At 55.7% G+C, this 19,046-nt stretch overlaps 2 protein-coding genes across 12 annotated transcripts in view; one reads left to right on the top strand and one right to left on the bottom strand.

The window, feature by feature from the left end:
* The window catches only part of SNRK (SNF related kinase), a 44,356-nt gene extending 37,941 nt beyond the window's left edge, over positions 1–6,415 (top strand). For both annotated transcript variants that reach the window (XM_040994316.1, XM_040994317.1), the window contains exons 5-6: positions 958–1,092; positions 2,939–6,415. In XM_040994316.1, the coding sequence (XP_040850250.1) occupies positions 958–1,092; positions 2,939–4,160 (1,357 nt within the window). In that variant the 3' untranslated portion in view covers positions 4,161–6,415. The remainder of the gene's footprint in view (positions 1–957; positions 1,093–2,938) is intronic.
* ANO10 (anoctamin 10) overlaps positions 1–19,046 on the bottom strand; it is a 107,416-nt gene that overhangs the window by 2,276 nt on the left and 86,094 nt on the right. For 3 of the 10 annotated variants that reach the window (XM_040994318.1, XM_040994322.1, XM_040994321.1), the window contains exons 13-16: positions 8,152–11,294; positions 6,617–6,755; positions 1,114–1,754; positions 915–1,021 (exon numbers count right to left, since the gene is read on the bottom strand). In XM_040994318.1, coding sequence (XP_040850252.1) covers positions 11,226–11,294 — 69 coding nt within the window. In that variant the 3' untranslated portion in view covers positions 915–1,021; positions 1,114–1,754; positions 6,617–6,755; positions 8,152–11,225. Of the gene's footprint in view, positions 1–896; positions 1,022–1,113; positions 1,755–6,616; positions 6,756–8,151; positions 11,295–19,046 lie in introns of all 10 variants that reach the window. The other 7 variants (XM_040994327.1, XM_040994326.1, XM_040994324.1 and 4 more) reach the window with 7 other exon arrangements.

Raw genomic sequence — 19,046 nt, forward strand, 5'->3', positions numbered from 1 at the left:
AAAATTTCATTTCTACTATTGTGTCCTTCCTAAGGGTTCCTCTGTGTTTTAACTGACTGCAGGTGGCTTCTGGGCCCGTGCAATCCCCCGGAGCCCTCTCCAGCCAGCTGCAGCAGAGTGGGCAGGGCTAAGGGCCTGGATGGGCTTAATGCCCCCACCCTCTGGCCAGTGCAGCACCTAGCTACATGAGATATTCTCTAAGATGACTGTTTGATTTGGTTTTTGTTTTTAAGTGTTTACTTGTTTGAGATACAAAGAAAACATTTACTGGTTCATTTCCAAATGCCCACAGTGGGCAGGGCTGGGGGCCAAGGCTTTAGGCTAGGAGCCAGTATTCGATCCTAGTTTCCTGTGTGGGTGGCAGGCACCCATAAGCCATCACTTGCTGGATCCCCATGTCTGCAGCACCAGGAAGCTGGAGTTAGGAGCCAGAAGAGGGACTTGAACCCAGGCACTCCAGTGTGAAACACAGTCTTAACTGGTACATTAACCACTAAGCTAAGTGCCATGGCCTGGCTTTGATTTTATTCACAGAAGAATTTAATGATATGTCCTTAACAATGTGGTGGTTCCCCAGCCCCGGGGCACCTGGGTCTAACTGATCTTGTCTTGGTCGTTCTCTTGTGAAGCGCACGGGCAGTGCGCCAGGCAGTCACTTCGCACTGGGCGTGTGCATGATGTGCTGCCCTGAAAGCTCTGCGCCCTTTCCCCAGGCACCAGATGCTGGCATCTCAGTTCTGTCAGTGGCCTGCACGGCCCCTCGCCAACATGGATGCTTTCATGCAGTCACTTTTTGAATTTCAAGAGTGACCTAAATTACTATTGGCTGGGTTTTTCAGGGTTGCATTTTGCTTGCTTTTAAAGATTCCAAGGCGCAAATGTCAAATCGGTCGTACTTCGCGTGAAAAGCAGACCTGCCTGCAAGGCTCAGGCTGCATCTCCCTTTGCTTTCTTCAGAGCCCTGGAAACCAACAGGTACAACCACATCACAGCCACGTACTTCTTGCTTGCTGAAAGGATCCTGCGAGAAAAGCAAGAGAAAGAAATCCAGACGCGGTCCGCCAGCCCCAGCAACATCAAGGCCCAGTTTAGGTGAGAAAATGTCACTCTTACCAACAGGATGGTGGGTTTGTCAGAGTGGTGATGGCCTTATTGCTTCCGCCAGGGCTGCCATGGAGCAGGGGCTGTGCCCGTCAACCTGGCCAAGAAAGGCCCTTTGGAGAAGCAGTGTCATGCCAGGCTGTTTTCCTACACTGCTCTGGTCTTACATGTGTAATTGGGGCAACTTTGGTCAATGTCGCATTCCAGGAACCTTGTTCCTCGGTTAATGTGAACTAGTTCTTACAAAGGCCTAGGGTGTCACCCTGGCTCCCTTGTTGTCTCAGATTGGGGGTGGGGGGAGCTGGCGGCCACTCACCTGTGACGTGAGGGTGACAGCACTGTGCCGAGGGACAAGGCCAGAGCGCAGGTGTGCGGGAGGCCCCAGGCCAGGGCTGCCTGCTCAGTCCTTCCCCTCCGTGCTTGAGCCAAGCTCTGTCCTGGGCCCCAGCCCCTCATTAGAAGACAGTTTTCATGCCTGTGGTCTTGGGTAGGTTACTTACCTCTGTGTGTCCTGATTCCTTTGGAAAGAAAACTGAGTCAAAGTTACCTGCTTCCCAGGCCCGAGTTTCTCCTTGAGTGGCAGTCAGGGCGGTGACCAGCTGCGCATGGGCACTCCCAGGGAACTCCACTCCCTGGCTTGCTCATTCACAGTTCTTTGAAAAAGAAGAAGAAGAAAAAGATACTTATCTGAAAGGCGTGGTTAGAAAGAAATTGTATCCCCTGGTTTACTCCCCAAGTAGCTGGAGGTGGGCTGTCCGAAGCCAGGAGCTTCATCCTGGTCTCTGAGGTGGGTGCTGGGGCCCAAGAACTTGGGCTTTCCTCCACTGCTTTCCCACACGGTTAGTGGGGAGCACCTGGGACATGAACTGTAATGGGATGCTGGCATTGCAAGCAGTAGCTTAGCTTTCTGTGCCACAGTGCCCCCCACCCCGCCCTCTTCACTGTTCTTGCCTCTGGTCCTGCTTGTCGCTGCTCAGTGATGGCGACCCGATGTCAGAACCACGTGAGCGACCCAGCAGGGCCGCAGAGGAGGGAGAAGGCTGATGTTGGGCACGTTGCCTCTTACCATTTCCCTGGAGCTGCTTCAAGCTAGAGGCTGAGTTTGCATTTCACACCAAGTTGTTACCCAAACAGTAGTGTGTGGCTGAGGCTGCTGTAAATGTCTTGATTTCCGAGGAGCCGCTCCCCGGGGCTGCAGGACGCGCAGCACAGTGCATTCTGCACAGGTGGCAGAGCCTCATTTTCAGATTCATGGCATTTTTGTCATTTGGGTTGTAGCAAAGTTTGCTTACATTTTTAAAAACTTGATGGTTGGGTTTTGTAGCTTGAGAAGCAGAGAATCACGTATGCCAGTTGAGTGTTGCCTTTGTTCCTCAGTAGTCTCTATTGAAATTCCTTCGAGACTTCCCATTTGTGTTTGTAAACACTGAGCTTTTACACCATCAGGTAAAGCAGGAGCCCTGGACGCTTGAGGTGAGTGTCGCTGGCCACAGTGGCCCTGTGAGGTTGCAATCTGAGAGGCCAAAGCACAGCGCCCGGGCCCGGCTTCTGCTTGTGCTCGCCCACAGTGCTTCCCTCGTGGGCAACGCTTCTGCACCGAGGCGGTGGCTCGGCGTCTTCCCTTCTTTCCTGACAGTGACGCAGCTGTCTGGCCGTGTCAGCCCATCGCACCTCTGGGCTCCTTGCTCATGTGTACAGGACGGGGAGTGGGTTTGCAAGGCTGCTGCTTCCTCTTTGTGAAGTCTGTGGATGTCGTCCCAGTCAGTTTCAGCAAATATCCCTTGCTGGCACCTGCATGTGACCACGTGGCTTTTTCTGTTTCTGATCTGTTACACAGGCAGTCTTGGCCAACCAAAATTGATGTGCCCCAAGACCTTGAGGATGACCTCACAGCCACTCCTTTGTCCCATGCGACCGTCCCTCAGTCTCCTGCACGGGCTGCCGACAACGTCCTCAATGGCCACCGGGGCAAAGGTGGCCTCTGTGACTCGGCCAAGAAGGATGACCTGCCCGAGTTGGCTGGCCCAGCGCTGTCTGCCGTGCCACCCGCCAGCCTGAAACCCACAACTGGGGGCCGGAAATGTCTGTTCCGGGTGGAGGAGGATGAAGAGGAAGACGAGGAGGACAAGAAGCCCATGTCCCTGTCAACCCAGGTGGTTTTGCGCCGGAAGCCATCGGTGACCAACCGCCTGACGTCTCGGAAGAGCGCGCCTGTCCTCAACCAGATCTTCGAGGAGGGGGAGTCGGATGATGAGTTCGACATGGATGAGAACCTGCCTCCCAAGCTGAGCCGGCTGAAGATGAACATCGCCTCCCCTGGGACGGTGCACAAGCGCTACCACCGGCGGAAAAGCCAGGGCCGCGGCTCCAGCTGCAGCAGTTCCGAGACCAGCGACGATGATTCCGAGAGCCGGCGGCGACTCGATAAGGACAGTGGCTTCACCTACTCCTGGCACCGCCGGGATAGCAGCGAGGGGCCCCCCGGCAGCGAGGGCGACGGCGGGGGCCAGAGCAAGCCGAGCAACGGCAGTGGGGGCGCGGACAAGGCCAGCCCCAGTGAGAACAGTGCTGGTGGGGGCAGCCCTGCCGGTGGCTCGGGCGGCAACCCCACCAGCACCTCAGGCTCCACACGGCGCTGCGCTGGCCCTGGCAACTCTATGCAGCTGGCATCGCGCAGCGCCGGGGAGCTGGTGGAGAGCCTCAAACTCATGGGCCTGTGCCTGGGCTCCCAGCTGCATGGCAGCGCGCGGTACATCCTGGACCCACAGCACGGCCTGGCCTTCTCCAGCGTCAAGGTCCAGGAGAAGTCCTCGTGGAAGATGTGCATCAGCTCCACGGGCAACGCGGGCCCGGCCCCTGCCGTGGGTGGCATCAAGTTTTTCTCCGACCACATGGCGGACACCAGCACCGAGTTGGAACGGATAAAGAGCAAGAACCTTAAAAACAGCGTGCTGCAGCTACCTCTGTGCGAGAAGACCATCTCTGTGAACATCCAGCGGGACCCTAAGGAGGGGCTGCTGTGCGCCTCCAGCCAGGCCAGCTGCTGCCACGTCATCTGACGGCCTGGCCCGCCACCGCTCGCTTCCTCCTCGGCCTGGGAAGGGTGGCCTTCACCTTTCTCCAGCTCTTGGTCTTCTCGTTGAGAGTGGGCGTTCAGAGCAATTATTTATTACCTTTTCCTTTGCTCGCCCAGCGAGGTGACAATGCATGGTCTTTGTGCATGCTGCTATATGCTACCTTTCTTTTGCAGCCGACAAGTCTACTGTGTAATTTTTACATTCAGAATTTTAATGTGGATGATCAGGATTAAATCAAAATGTATATTTGGAACCTAGTATCCCTGGAGCACTTAGAAATTTGATGTTCTGAACTTAGCGAAAATAATGCCTTTGTTTGTCAGAAATCTAAATTCCTGTCCTGTGACAGCAACTCTGTGGCGTCTGAGACAGAACCAAAGCAATAATGCTGTACGGCCCAGGACCCGAGCCAAGGGGCACCTGCAGGGTGGAAGCCAGCCAGGGCTTCCGATGCCACCGGGAAGGGATGTGGCTTTGTAATGTGTGAGAGATTCATAAGGCAGCCACCCAGCCCCATGGGGCACGAGCAGACAATCTGGTGATGTGGAGAACTGCTGATGTCTTAGCTTTGCGTGTTAGCCCTCCCTCCTGTGTGACACTCTGTGGGCCTGGCACAGAGGCAGAGGTGCCCACACGGGCTGGCAAAGTCACAGCTCCATAGAGTAGAACTAGACAAAACTTGGTAGGGCTCGCTTTTTAGGAGTTTGGTAATTTGGTTGTCTCTCTTGTGATTTCCATTCCATCCTTTGGCTCAGCTAGCTATGAAAACTGATTCCTTAAAAAAATAAATATAAAGGGGTAGAATTCACATATAGAGCAGACAGAAATGCACAAAGCCTGCTTTCTGTTTTCCTAGAAGTCGTTTTGCTCTGCCTTCCTGCCAACACAGTAACCACAGAGCTCTGGCTCTGCAGCTGTCCCTGCATGGAGACCGTCGCACCAACCATCACCTCCGGGACGACACGCTCTCCGGGAGGAGCCTGGTACTGTATGCCATGCTGTGTCTGGAGGGGTCATCCAAGCAGCGCTTGGGGGCACTGGGGCCCTGGGCACCTTGCAACCCCTGTCACCCCTTCCAAGTGGGCAGAGCACCAGAGGAACGGGTTACCTTGACCCAGTCTCTCCCAGCACATGGTGACTGCTGTTTTGGGACTGTAATGTCTGACTGGGCACTCTCAATTTCACAGTGTACTTACTTAGCTAAGTAAAGTGTCACTTCACTCTTTTTATTTCTAGTCCTAGGCAAGCTACGTTTGAGCTAGAGCTCTAGTTCCTTGTGGTATTTATAACCGAAAGAGGCGAGAACAGACGTGTGGGTGAAGCCATAGGACACACTGGCTTAAATCCCTGAGCAGGGATCGTCTAAAGGGCCAGAAGTAACATGTGTGGTTCACACAGATAGTGTAACATCTCTCTGTTAAACGTAGCAGAGAAGTTTCTAAAGGGCATTGGCAATAAACTCTTTGTTGCAGCTGTTTTCCAAGCAATGTAAATACTTTTTCCTGTGACTTGGGAGAGCCTTGCGATGGCACCTTTTAACTAACCCGTATGTGTTTGGTTCTCAGTGGTTTTTTTATATTCTGATGTATATATGGTGCTCACTTTAGGATCAGCAGTGTTGGCCATTTCCGCTGCATAGCTGTATCATAGCCTTATTAGTTGGGTGTGGTTGGTTGCCCCGCGTGTGTGACGTCAGTCTGAGTGGTGTCTTACCCTCCCTCCTGTTCGTAAGTGGCTGACTGTGCATGTGTCGTATGTCACAGTATGTCGTCATGTAAAAGGGAGCGAGAAACCATGACATTCAGATACTATTGGACCAAACTACTTACTTGCTCTAAAGTCACTTGTACCCCTTAACCTGTCTTCAGAAGTTGCATATAGTTACAGTAGTGTATAAATTAAATATTGTGGAAAGGCAGTTAGTCTTGTATTTTTCTGTAAGTGTGTGTATATATATGTACATATATATAAAATTATGTACTTCTGGCAGTTCTATCTGTATTTAAAGATGTGACAATCTCGACACCGATTTTAAGAATAGCCCTGAGGCTGAAATGAATGATAAAGCTACTTCCATCTGGGAAGAATTGATGGAACGAGTACAGAATTATCAACTGATTGGGTCAGTTGCTTCCAGTGTTGGTGGCTTTTCCTCACTATGTGAACATCGACGGGTATGTGACAAATGGGGGGGAAACTCCAAGTAATAAAAAGTGGCATATTGGTGTTCAGCAATATAACCTGTGTCCCATGTGGCATATCTTCTGTGTTCCAGCGCAGGTGGGAGCTGGGCCCTCGCCCTGCAGCGCATGCCCTCTGCTCAGCGGCCCTGGTGCCCTGCCTGCCTTGCCTGCCCCTCCTCCCATTGCATCTACTTTCCTCGTTTGGCTGCTCACTGTGCTCCCTAGGAAGCCATTGGAACTGGCGCCAGCGCCCACCTTCTGTCACGAGTACTCACGTGCTGTCCTGCCCTGGGGGATGACCCCGTCCCGTCTCTCCGGCAGCCCTGGGGACTCTGCTCCGGTCACTCTCTCTTTCTCTTGCATCAGCCATCGCTGCTGCTCTCCTGGACCATTCCTAACACAAGAACAGGCATCTTGTCTCCAGCTGTCATCCTGATTTTCTATTCCTTTCCTCCACTGTCCACCACCCAAATTGTTTGTTTTGCTTAAGGTCAGCAGGGCTCACTACGTGCTAACTGGACAGTTTTTGAAAACCGGCTGTACTGAGGTGTACTTGCTGCACCACCCAGCCCAGCAGTTGTGTCATTCAGGTTGTAGTGTCTTCTCAGTTATGTAACCATTGCACCATGCATCACTTTCACTCCGGCTCCCTCCAGGAAGTCAGGTGCACAGCACACACTGTTCACGATGCCACTGCCACAGTGGTCAGCTTCCAAGCCCCCTTGTGTGCGTCACACCCCCTCTCACCCCCTCCGCGGTCCTCCATCACTGCCCTCTGCTCTTCAGTCCCTAAACTTGGAATGCCCCAAACCTTGACTCCGTGCCCTTCTCCCTCTGCATGTAGTGCACAGCGTCTTGTTGAGCTTATCCAGGCTACTAGCTGTCTGCCAGAAGAACCCCAAAACATACTGAGCCCTCCGTCCCCGCAAGGAGCACCGAGTGGCAACAGCCTGTTTGACTTCTTGGCTTGGATGCTGCTCATCGATCACGATTCTCCCAGGTCCTTAACCATTCCTCTTTCTGCTTAAGCCTTACTCGGAGCACCCCATCTCGGCAGAGGGCCACTCCAAGCCCTCAGTAGGTTGGCCGTTTGGGACTGGCCAGAAGCTGGGGCTTCCTTCCCCCTCCCTGGAGAATGCTTGAGCCTTGGAGCTCTGCCTCCATTCCCCTTTCTGTTCTTTGTGCTATTTTCATTTTCACATGTGTATACATTTTTGCTTCATGTGGCCAGTTTTTTCTAAAAGAGATGACCAATTGAGGGGTCACAGCCACTGAGTGTAGGTCTGCCAGCAAGACACATCATCTTTTTGCTTGTTTGAAAAAAGCACTTCATTTACAAAGTGTGTTTTCATTGGATATAAAGATTGGTGGGTGGACACTGGTTTTGTCTTGTCTAGAGCTGGATGTTGCTGCACTCAGGTAAAGTTCAATACCACTTTGCCGTCCAGATACTTGGGGTCACCTAGCTCCTCTTGGGCTTGACCTTGACACTCTGGCAGGGCGGGCCCACAGTGGCCTGCAGTTTGGGCTAACCCAGCTCCCTGGTGCCCGGAAAGTTCTGAGCATTGCTCAGCCTCACGCGCTCCCATGGGCGCCTCTGCAGGCTCAGGGAGTCTCCCTACCCGCAAATGACCACTACTTCCTCCGGCTGTGGGTTTCTGAGCTGTCAGTGCAGCTCCGTGTCTTTCCTGAGAACTGTGTTTACACTGCTTCCTCACTGCCACAAGACCACGGGGCTCTGCCCCCCGGGCTTCCCCCCCAGGCAGTGAGCTGGCAGGCGCAGGGCTTACCTCGCTTGGTTTCCTGTGTGTTCTGTCGCTTCCCGTACTTTGCTTGCTTTTCCAGTTGATTAAGGCAGAAGGATCAGTCACGTTCCCCTCACTCCACGTGAAGCAGGGCTGACCTCCAGGCCCAAACTTGTCCCAGACTAGATGGCCTGGTCCTTGTGTGGTGGCCCCTAAGACCCTAGGCTGTGGCCTGCCCACATTGACCCTCCCCTCCCCTCCTCCCAGGCCACTGCCCTGACCAGCCTTCTGCAGCAGGCCCAGCTCTGCCTGTTGCTGTGCTGGGGGCCCTGGGTTAGCGCATCGGGCCGCTTCACTTTGGCAGCTGGGATGGATGGGTGCCATGCAGCCTTAGTGGACCCCTTCCCAGCACCAGAAAAAGCCAGACAGGCCCTTCCTCCAGTTCCCTGAGGTTCCAGACGTCCCAGTCCCTCATGTCCAAGCTGCCCAAGTTGGGTGTGATCCATGAGGCCTGATCTAACTGATCCACGAGGCCCCTCTTGAGTCCCTGGTGTCTGGCTGCTTCTAAGGCACCACAGCAGGTCCTGCTCTTGTTGGGCATGCATTTGACGATCCCTGTCCTGTGGCCTTGGCCTTCCTGCTGGAAGAGCAGGAGCTGCAGGGGGAGAAGGCAATGGCCCGGACACCTAGCTTACCTCTCAGACGTGGGCACGTTATGGCTGGGCTCCCAAGCTGGGCTGCTGGGCTGCAGGGCTGGGTAGCCCTGATTGCTTCTGCAGGAACACGAATGGGTTCTCAGGCCTCAGCCGGTACGCCCCTAATGGGGGGTTGGCAGTGGAGTCGTTCAGACAGACAGCAGGTCCCTGCCTGACTGCCCGCCTGCCTGCCCTGAGGCCACAACCCTGCAGAGGCCCAGGGTCCACGTCACGGACCTTGACATACAATGGCTGCATGAGGAGGCAGTAGGCTGCGAGACGGAACTCGAGGACAGCTTATCTCAGCTCCAGGCAGGTGAGTCGGGCACGTGTGACAGTTGGGGCAACCAGTCCCTGGCCACCATCCACAGCTAGGCACAGCAGAGCTAGAGGTCTGGCTGCTCTAGGCCTGGGGTGCAGGGCCCTGCCCAGGCAGGTTTGGCATGTGGGCCCCCTGTGGAGCCTTGGCAGGGCAGTGTAGAGCTGGTGGCCACAGGGAGAAGGGGCTGCTCCCTGAGGCTTCCAGAAGGCCACCTCGGGCCTCGCAGGCAGCTGGCCCCAGCACTCAGGTGCTCTGTGCGGGAACTGGGCCGATCCTCTGTAGGCTGCCAAGGATCTTGGCCCATGATCTCTGTTCCCTGTGAAAGGTGAGCAGGCAAGGGCTTGGCATCCCCAGACCCCTCAGGTCTCCTAGTGTGGCCGAACCCCACCCCCCTGAGTTGCAGGCCCTCATCCAAGAGGTGCAGGGCATGGACCTGGTGCCCATGCCCTTGGCAGACAGCCTTGCCTGCTGGGTCACTCCCTCACCAGGCTGTGGATGAGCAGGGGTCTCCCAGCCTTTGGGGACAGGGTGGACTAGGAATAACCTGTAAGCCTTCAGGGTGTTGGGGAGAACTGTGGCACGTTCTCCTTGGAATGGTGGCCACAGTGTCGGGGAGTAGTCAAAGGTGGCACAGCCAGGTCACCAGTGCATCAGGTCAGTGGCCGGGAGAGCTGGGGGCAGGGGTAGGGCAGTGCTTTCAGATGCTGAGAGCTACCCAGGGGAGCAGACTGCAGGTTGGCCTACTCCTGGCTGGCTTCCAGGGGCGGTTAGAAGACAAACACCGTCACCTAGGTATGCCGGGACCCCAAGAGATCAGCCACAGCAATGCAGCCTGACTCTTCCCCGTGTCCATCAGCCCCGGTGGTGCTCCTGGCTGGGCTCCAGCTCAGGCACAGGTGCAGATGCTGCGCAGGGCAGTCCTGAGGGCAGGGAGGCTGGGGCCTCCAGGACCTGCTGCTTTCCCACCAACCTTACTCACGTGGTTGTTCCCCCGCAAACCAGTGTGGTGAGACAGGGATTTGGGGTCAAGGCCCTCATTTCAACTCTCGTCCTGCAGCATGCACAGGAACCAGGCCAGGACGAAGCTCTGGCCCTAGGGCCTCAGGCCTGTGTTGGTGGCTGCCACGCACTGACACAAGGCTGTTCCGGAGACTGCAGGCAGAACGTGCCCACTGCTGCCTGGGGAAGGGCAGGGCCAAGGCCGATGCCAGGAGTCCATGCCGCAGGTAATGGCAGCTGGTAAGAGCAGGGTTGTGCCCAGAGCTGGCACCAGGGAGGAGCATGCTGTCCCCTTACCTGCCCACCTTCCCCTGGGCCCCACGACCTCAGCAGCCTGTGCCGGGGGACAGCAGGCCCTGGCCTGGCTCACGCTGCTGGCAGGATGGACAGGAAGATTGGCCTTGGCTCCAGAGTATTCCTCACAGCTGGGCCATGGCAAAAGGCCAGCCAGGGGCCTTGTAGTCATAGCCTCTGCTCATGAAGAAGGGAAGCCCCCATCCCTGACACAGCTTGGAAGGGGGACAGCATTGCCAGATGGGCGAACCCCCCTCTGTAGCCTCCAGTCCTATGGCAGAGTCAGGGCAGCTGGCCCATTGCCTGGCGCAGTGGGTTTGGTGCACTTGTGACCACAGCCCGGTGCCCCCCACGGGAGAGCCCCCATTTCAGCTGCCACCTCTGGTGCCCACCTCAGGCCAAGCCCCTCCTCTGCCACCACCTCACCACTGCACGAGGCACCACCTGATCTGGGGCTCAGAGCATGGGAAGGCACGCAGGAACAGAGAGGTGCAGGTTTTAATAGCTCGGTGACCACCATGTGTGCGGTAAGTTTGCTGACAGAACAGGAGTGGAGGGGAGGGGGAGCCAGTGGGGTGGGGGCACCTCAGTTCACTCACTGCAGCACCCAGCGGAGCCCACCTTCGCCCACCTTCGCCTCTGGGCTTCTATGACATGCACGGTGCACAAGCAGCACCCTGCCATAGTTGCTGGGCCATGGTGAGGTCGGGAGTGGCTGTCACCTTCTGTGAGGTCGCGGTGCAGCACGATGCAGAGGAAGTGTGTGGGGCACAGGAAGGACCTGAAGGGGCAGGGCGGCTGGCTGGCACTCAGGTCGTTGTCTCCTGCCTGGCTTCCTTGGGCTCCTCCTTGAGGTTCTCGGCCACAAGCTTCATCTGCTGTTGAGAGAACACAGGGCCCAGGTGAGCCTACAGGTGAGCCGTCCTCAGCTGCTCGGGCAGGCGTGGCCCTCCCAGGAGCTTATGTCCATCTGGGTCTCCCTAGGGACACTAGGGACCTAGACGAGAATCCGAGTGGCTGGCACTTGAACGCGTGCTCCAGTGTGGGATGCCAGCATCATAGACATTATGGAAACCTCACTGGCAGCACCACAGCAGACGGTGAGACACTGATGTGGCTGGCAACTCTGCTGCCTTGATGTCCAGGAAGAGGGGTGTGGGGGGCAGGCCTGGGAGAGGACCGGTACAGCCTGAGGGGCACAACCTTGGTAGTGTGGCCAGGGCAAGTCTCCAGTGCACAGGGATAGCAGGGCTGTGCATGGGGTGGGGCAGTGGTGAGGGCTGACACGCCCAATCCTCATACCTGCCACAGCCCCGCAGCCCACTCAGCACCATCTCCTCCCAGGAAGGGGGTACACTCATGGGCCAGGATGGAAAGCCCCTGCATCCACAGGCCCATGCACTCCCTGCCTCACTCCCACCCCAGGCGGCAGTCGCCCTGGCTGCAGCTTGGCCCTAGTTATGAATTGGGCTGAAGACACAGGCACAGATTGCGGTCACAGCTATTGACTTCAGCAAAGACACAATGACATTCTGAGTGTAAACACTGCAGGAGCCCTGAGCGCCACAGGGCTGGGGTCTACACTACACACTGCCTGGCCTGCAGAGGGGTGCCCTTCTGCTGGCTAGTTAAGGACCCTGTTTTCTCAGGATGCTGTCTCCTGCTAGGTTGCCTGGGTAGGTCCTGGAGGTCCGTGGAGTCTTGGGAGGTCCCACCCCTCGTAAGTCCACTCTGGCATTCACGGGCAGATCTGAGCTGGGCCCCTCGCCCTTGTGTACCCACCGCCCAGCTGGGCTCACAGGACTGCTTCTGATAGGCAGATGGGTGACCATGCCGTCACAGCACAGTACATTGGGGGTGGCTCCTCTACAGGGCTGCCCCCGGGAGCTGATGTGTCCTGGCCCTGTGAGTCCCAGTTACAAGCCTAGCCATGCAGCATGCTGTAGCCGTGGCTCTCCCGTGAGCCACTTTCTGCTTCTGCCAACTTGCCTGCCTAGCGCTCTGGGTCTGAAGGGAACCCCGACGGCAGAGCTGGGCTCACAGCTGAGCCCTGGAGCAGGGATCTGCTTAAAGGGAGAGAACAGGAATATGTCTTCGGAGAATCATATGAAATCAAGGGCTAGATAAATGAATGCGCAGGAACACTGAGGACAAACGCCCCCCAGCCTGTCACAGGATCCTGTGGCCACACTGCCCTGGCATTCCATGGGGGAGGAAAAACAGAAAGGGGAGCACAGGAGGCTTCTTTTGGGGTGTGCTGCTGCACAGGGCTGCTGTGAAAACCCAGGTCATCAGATGACACTGGGTGACAGGGCGCCAGGCCTCGCAGCAGCTGCTGCAGAGAGCCCTGCTTGCCTCTAAGACCAAGCCCTGGTGGACCCTTGGGGGGCTGCCCCTGCCATACCCCCATTTGCTCTTGTAGTGTGTTCCCTACGGTCCCCCAGCCCCGCCACCGAGGGCAGTGCCTGAAAGACGCAGAGTCCCCTAGGATACAGATGGGGGCGGGGTGAGCCAGGGCCCATGGCATGGGGCTCAGGTACCATCACCCCCTCCACATCCATCCTAGAGCAAGGCTTCTTTCAAAGCCACAAGCCACCCATGGCTAGAGAAGGACCCTGGCCTTATCTAGCCAGGATAACATGGCCTCGTCAGCTGGGCCAAGTCCATCCCCCCTCGCCAGCGGGGCTCCATTGGCCTCACTGGAGTTTAGTGGTCCCTGAGCAGGGCCAGCCTCCGAGGCTGAGGGGCACCTGGGGTGCAGCTTGACTTCTGGTGCTGCATGACCTGCTGGGAGACTCCTGCAGCTGCAGCTCAAACATTAAGCTGGGTAGCATGGAGCTTCTGGTCCACTGGCCTGGCCCTAGGTGGGCATTCAGAGGCCACGAGGCCAGGGTAGGGCCCTGCACTTATTCTGGGAGAGCAGGCCAGGGCTGCAGCCTTGGGCTTGCCCACAAGGTGGGCAGACAGAAGCAGACGTGCTTGGTGCTAGCCTGGCCTTTGAACGGCTTCCCTCGGGTAAAGGGACTGCTTCCTGCTACCACGGGCTGCCTCTCCGGGAAGGGGCCACGGACCCTGCTCCCTGTGACAGAAACAGCAAAGTGACAGGGACCTGTAGCTGCCATAGCCCAGCTGCAGCCCCTCCCTGCAGACTTTGCTTTAGGCTTCTGATGCGGAAAGAACCTCAGGGAACACTTGGTCCTGTGGCCACTTAATCCTGGGACCTGGTCAGACGGATTCCCTGGTCTGCGGGGCACCCAGGACTCTGCATTTGTAACAAGCCTTCAGTTTCACACTGGCCCTTGGCTCTTTGAGATAAGCAAGCTGGGTGCCCATGGTCCCCTCCCGGACCACACCGTGGCTCCGCTCTGGCTGCTGTGGGCCCAGGCTGCCTCCTGCGGCTCGGCTCTTGGTCTCTGCTCTTTAGTAACAGGCGAAGGAGTGAGTGGGTGAGAGCAACGTTACCCCCTTTAAAAAACCCGGGCTTCCTCAGAAAGCCTTAATTAAATCCTTCATGAAAGTACATGCAGAGTAATGCACACAGCTTTTCCAACTACACACACACACAAATCACCCCAACTCCTGATTCATTACAAGTCATCAGTCACGCTCCAAATCACTGTGCACAAAGCACAGAGCGACGTGCGCCACCGTCGGCAGCCACCCTGGCAGGCCCGCGACGGTCAGAACCCAGGCAACGGGCAGGCTGCGTCTGGATCCCTTTGCCCTGAAGAGAATAAAAAGAGTTCCTTTCCGTTTTCCTAATATCCCGTCATTTCACTTGAAAGGCAGAGTGACGAAGAGGGAGCTCACCCATGTCCTGACTGGTTCACTGTCCAACGTCACAACAGTGAGGACGGGGTTTCGTCTAGGTCTCCCACGTGGGCTCCAGGGACCCAGGGACATGAGCAGGAAGTCGGACTGGGGATGGAGCAACCAGAATTTGAAATGATGTTCTAACGTAGGGTGTAGCCATCCTGGGTGGTGGCCCATCCTACTGCATCACAATGTGGGCCCCAAGGTTTTTTTTTTTTTAATTTTTACTTATGATCATTTTATTTGAAAGGGGAGAAGGAACGAGAGAGGAAGGATGAGGGGCAATCTTCAATCTGCTGGTTCACACCCCAAATGCCCACTACAGCTAGGGTGGGACCAGGCTGAAGCCAGGGCCTGGAATGCAATTTGGCTCTCCCACGTGGGTGGGAGGGACCCAAGTACCTGGGCCCTCAGCAGCTGCCTCCCAGTTCTAGCTCCCAGATAGCTAGAACCTTCTATAGGGCCAAGCTTTGAACCCAGGCGTTCCAACATGGTTTGTGGGCATCTCTAGCAGCATCTTGACCACTCTGTCCAACACCTGCCCCCAGAGAGTTTATGAGACTTAAACAATGTTTCCCCCAGACCTAGGACAGCCATGGTGGACCCCACGGCATAGTGGCCCGCCAAAGTCCTAGCTTGGGGACCCTGCCATAACCCTTTTTGCTCAGGGTGGTTTAGCCCCATGGCATGGAATCCAGTCAGAAGCCAAGTGGGAATTATAAAGCAGAGGAGCAAGTGGCCACACAAAGACCCAAAGTCTCTAGGACCCAGCAAGCTATGACTAATCCTAAGGGAATGAGACACCACCCCCGTCAGGGGCTCCCAGTCAGCCTCAACAGGTGCATTGTGACAACCTGCGTCAAGGCTGACAAAGGCCTGGGAGGGACATCCTCACACGGAGAGCAGGAAAGACAGATGAAGGTGACGCCAATTCTATGTGAGGAAGAGGGACATTACTATTTTAGCCCGCAACGGTGTAAAACTAGGATAATGACCAGCTTGCCCCTAACTGGGGCTGAGCCCAAGGCAGGAACACACTCTCCCCTACTGCACTCTCGCCAGAGCGCCCAAGGAATGCTGCCACTGGGGACAGCTGTCTGTTCAAGGGCTCACCTGCTTCTCTGAGCCCACGCAGCAGGAAACTCCATAGCATAATGGTTTAGAGGAGTCTCCTGCTTTTAGCTGATGGTCAGCTGTCTTCCGAAGAGCTACTTAAAAAAAACTACTCAAAAAAAAAGAAAAAGGCAGGTCAGTGCAGTGACACTGTAAGCTCATCTACCTTTGGTGCTGGTTCATGTCCCGGCTGCTCTACTTCTGGTCCAGCTCTCTGCTTATCACCTAGGAATGCAACAGAGGATGGTACAAGTCCTTGGGACCCTGCACCCATGTGGGAGACCTGGAAGAAGCTCCAGTCTCCTGGCTTCAGATCGGCTCAGCTCTGGCCATTGCAGGAGTGAACCAGCGGATGGAAGACCCTCCTCCCTCCTCTCTCTCTGTCCCCTTGACTCTCTGTAAAATCTACCTTTTAAACAAAAACAAGTAATTCTTTAAAAAATAAAAAGAGGGGAGGGTAGAGGAAAGAAAAGGAGAGTGGAGAGGGGAAGGCAAGGGAGAGAAGAGGGGAGCGGATAGAGGAGGGGAGAACAGGAGAGGGCGGGCAGAAGGAAAGAGGAAACAGTGATAGAGGGAAGGAAGCAAGAAGAAAAAGCAGGAAAGACAGGAAGAGACTCCTTGTTGTGCTGGAGAGGCCCCTGGGTGCCCACACAGAGGCCCACACCGGGTGCCCAGCACCTCGCCTAAGGAACAAAGGTATTTCAAGACTTAGGGCTTGCAGCTAATTTATTATCCCACATGTAATACTTGTATCAAGGAGTCATACTCTGTCCACTTAATGCCAAAAAAAAAGTTCTGATTTTTTTAAGGGCCTCAAATATATGGATGAACTTGGAAGACACTGCTTCTTTAGGTAAAGCCAGTGTTAGGAGCGTTGTTATTCTGCGTGGTATGTGTGTGCATACTGACAGAAACAGAAATGTGTGTGTGAGAGTTAAGAAGCCAGGACCAAAGCTGCCAGGATTTGGAGATGGCAAGGTTTCACATGTCAAGGTTTAATCCCCTTTGTGAGGGTGTGAGAGGGTGGTGTCAGCAGGTGGGGCTAAGACGAAATCAGGTTAGCACGTGCAGCTTCCATGGCTGCATGCTGGCGGCTTTACAAGTAGAGGAAAGAGACCAGAAAACAACGCATACACACACCCCATCACTACATGATGCCCTGCGTCTGGGGACTCAGTCAGCAGGAAGACCATCATCAGATGCAGGCCTTGGACCTCCGGGACTGTGTCAAATCTCTTTTATGAAGTCACCTGACTCAGGCATTTAGTCAGGAGGGCTCACCCCCTGCGCCCTCCTCACAAAAAAGAACCAAAACAGAAACAAATGTCAAACAGAAAGATAAGTGGTCAAATGCACACCCCAGGGCTTCTGAAGTCACCATGGAGGGACACTCACTGCAAACATGGCCTGCAGTCCAATTGCACCTGTTCCCCCTCACGGCTTCCAGCTACAAACGTGCGGTGTCAGGTGGTCAAGGAACAGCAGTGGCTTCCTTCTCTGCCCCCACCACACACAAGCAGCTCTAGCCCATGTGGTCAGCATCTTTTGTGGGACCCCTGGAAAAGAGGTCATAGTCACAACTGAGCTAAGCTGCTGGTCACTGCAGCCTGTCTGGGCTCTGAGACCGCAGACTAAACACTGCCACTAGTAGTCAAGGTATCCGAGCTGTCCAAATTCCATCCCCTAGCTTTGCTTGTTAGAAACCCAAGCCATTCCATCTAATAGCTCTTGAATTCAACATGGCTTCTGATGCTCAGTCCTCTCTTTAACATTTTCTTGGTGGAGCCAAGAATAGCACAGAGCACTGGAGGTGAGTGCAGGATAGCAGGAGATCCTGGGTAGAGACTCTAAGAGAGGGATGACGTTCACCCATTACCTTGGATGACCTGCAGGCCGATTTGTGAAGAGAATATGGAACAAATATTGGAGGAGCATGTGGCCAGCCTGGGTGCTGTGATTCCATGTCACCTAGCAAAGCTCAGGGCTGATTCACAGTGGCCTCATGTGCCTCTGTGAGGGGGAAGCAAAGTGGTATTTCCATGTCATTCTGGACAAGTCAGACAAACAGCCTTGCCCCAAATTAATATCCCTGCCACTGCCCTGGCATGTAGGTGTCTACTTCACGTCATGGCCTCTCCATGCAAAAGTGCCAGATTAGTAAGTGGCAATGTATATGGACAAACGCTGCTTCCTGAGGTGGGCCGATCTCCTAGGCACGAACGCCACAGCAAGGGATGAGCCCGGGCACACAGCCCCGCGGGAGCATCTGCACAGAGGGGCTGGCTAGGACCAAGACTCCCTTGGTGTCCTCAGGAGTGCAAAGCAGTCTGCCCCTGCGCGCACAGCCCAGTGGCTGGAAGGGAGTGACTGCCGAGCCACTTAGGCAGAAACGGAACAAAACATGACAACAGGGTCAATCACGTGGAAGGCCTCCTTAAGGTATGGGGCAGCTGTCCCCCAAATAAAGGCCCTCATCAGGGTCAGATGCTCACTACCCACTATGACCTGCCTGGAGAGGCACCTGTGTGCTGCCTGCCGCAGGTCGGTCGTCATCGCAAGGAGGGGTCGACTCCCCCACGCCCCCTGCCCTGGGATCCTAGGACTGCCCTGCTATGTGCCGGGGACCTGCACGAGACACTGGTTTCCAGCCCTTAGGCTGACACATCTGGACTGGACCCTGCACGACCCCTCCTCATGTCCTGCCCCAGGCCAGGGCACTGCACAGGTTGCTCTAGGACAGTCACAAGTTCACACACAAGGGCTCCAACTCCTGAGCCAAGCTGTTTCAAGGTCTCCCTTTTCATGGGGGATCTGGCTTCTGGCAGAAACCAGTCGTGTTACAGTGCAAGGGGGCATCTTCCATTACCTTCCTCAGTCAGCCCCAGCAGGCCTGGGTGCCCCACGCTGTGCCCCGTGTGGAGGCAGAGGACACACATGCCTGTGGGGCCCTGCACATCTGCGACACAGCACTGTCCTGAAGGAGTCGGGTGAAGACGGAGGCGGGCTTCTACTGAAAGCAACGCCTCTGTCTCTCGCCACGTCCAGACTCCCTATCCCACCCACGTAGATGGTGGGGTCGTCTTTCCCTGCTCGGCTGCAAAATGAGGCTCCCCCATGGCCATCAGGACCTCTGTGCCCTTAGAGATGCCAGCCGGGCAACTGGAAGAGCACCAGGCATGGTAGCCGGGGAATGGCAACGTTTCATGGGGCAATCAGTTCTACTCAGGGAAGCACAAGTTCAAGTGGCGATCACAAATGTTCCGTGCACACGGCCGCCAGGGCCAGACGACGCACACCGCCTTGTCACCCAGAGCTGAAGAGCAGTCCAAACAGGCCACAGGAGCCACCAGAATGCGAGCTGCTCTGCCCCCATGCGTATATCTCACGTAGCACAAGGGCCTCAGAATTTGTTCTCTTTAGCTTTGACCTTATTGTAAATGCACAGAAAGTTTACCTGGCAAGCACAGTGAAGCAGAGCGCCACCTCCTCTCCGTCAGGTAGCCCAGTGGCTCCTGTTCCACCCCACGGGCTCTATCCTCCCTGCCCATCATGTCCTTGGGACCAGCTGGGAGTGGGGTGCAGCCACCTCCTGCTGGATCCCTAGATGGGATTTATTTCATTTTTATTGCAAAGTCAGATATACAGACGAGGAGAGACAGAGATCTTTCATCCACTGCAGCATCTACATCACAGGCTTCCTGTGA

This window comes from Ochotona curzoniae, unplaced genomic scaffold, assembly GCF_017591425.1.
Source record: "Ochotona curzoniae isolate NIBS_2020 unplaced genomic scaffold, NIBS_Ocur_1.0 contig_908, whole genome shotgun sequence".
NCBI lineage: Eukaryota > Metazoa > Chordata > Mammalia > Lagomorpha > Ochotonidae > Ochotona > Ochotona curzoniae.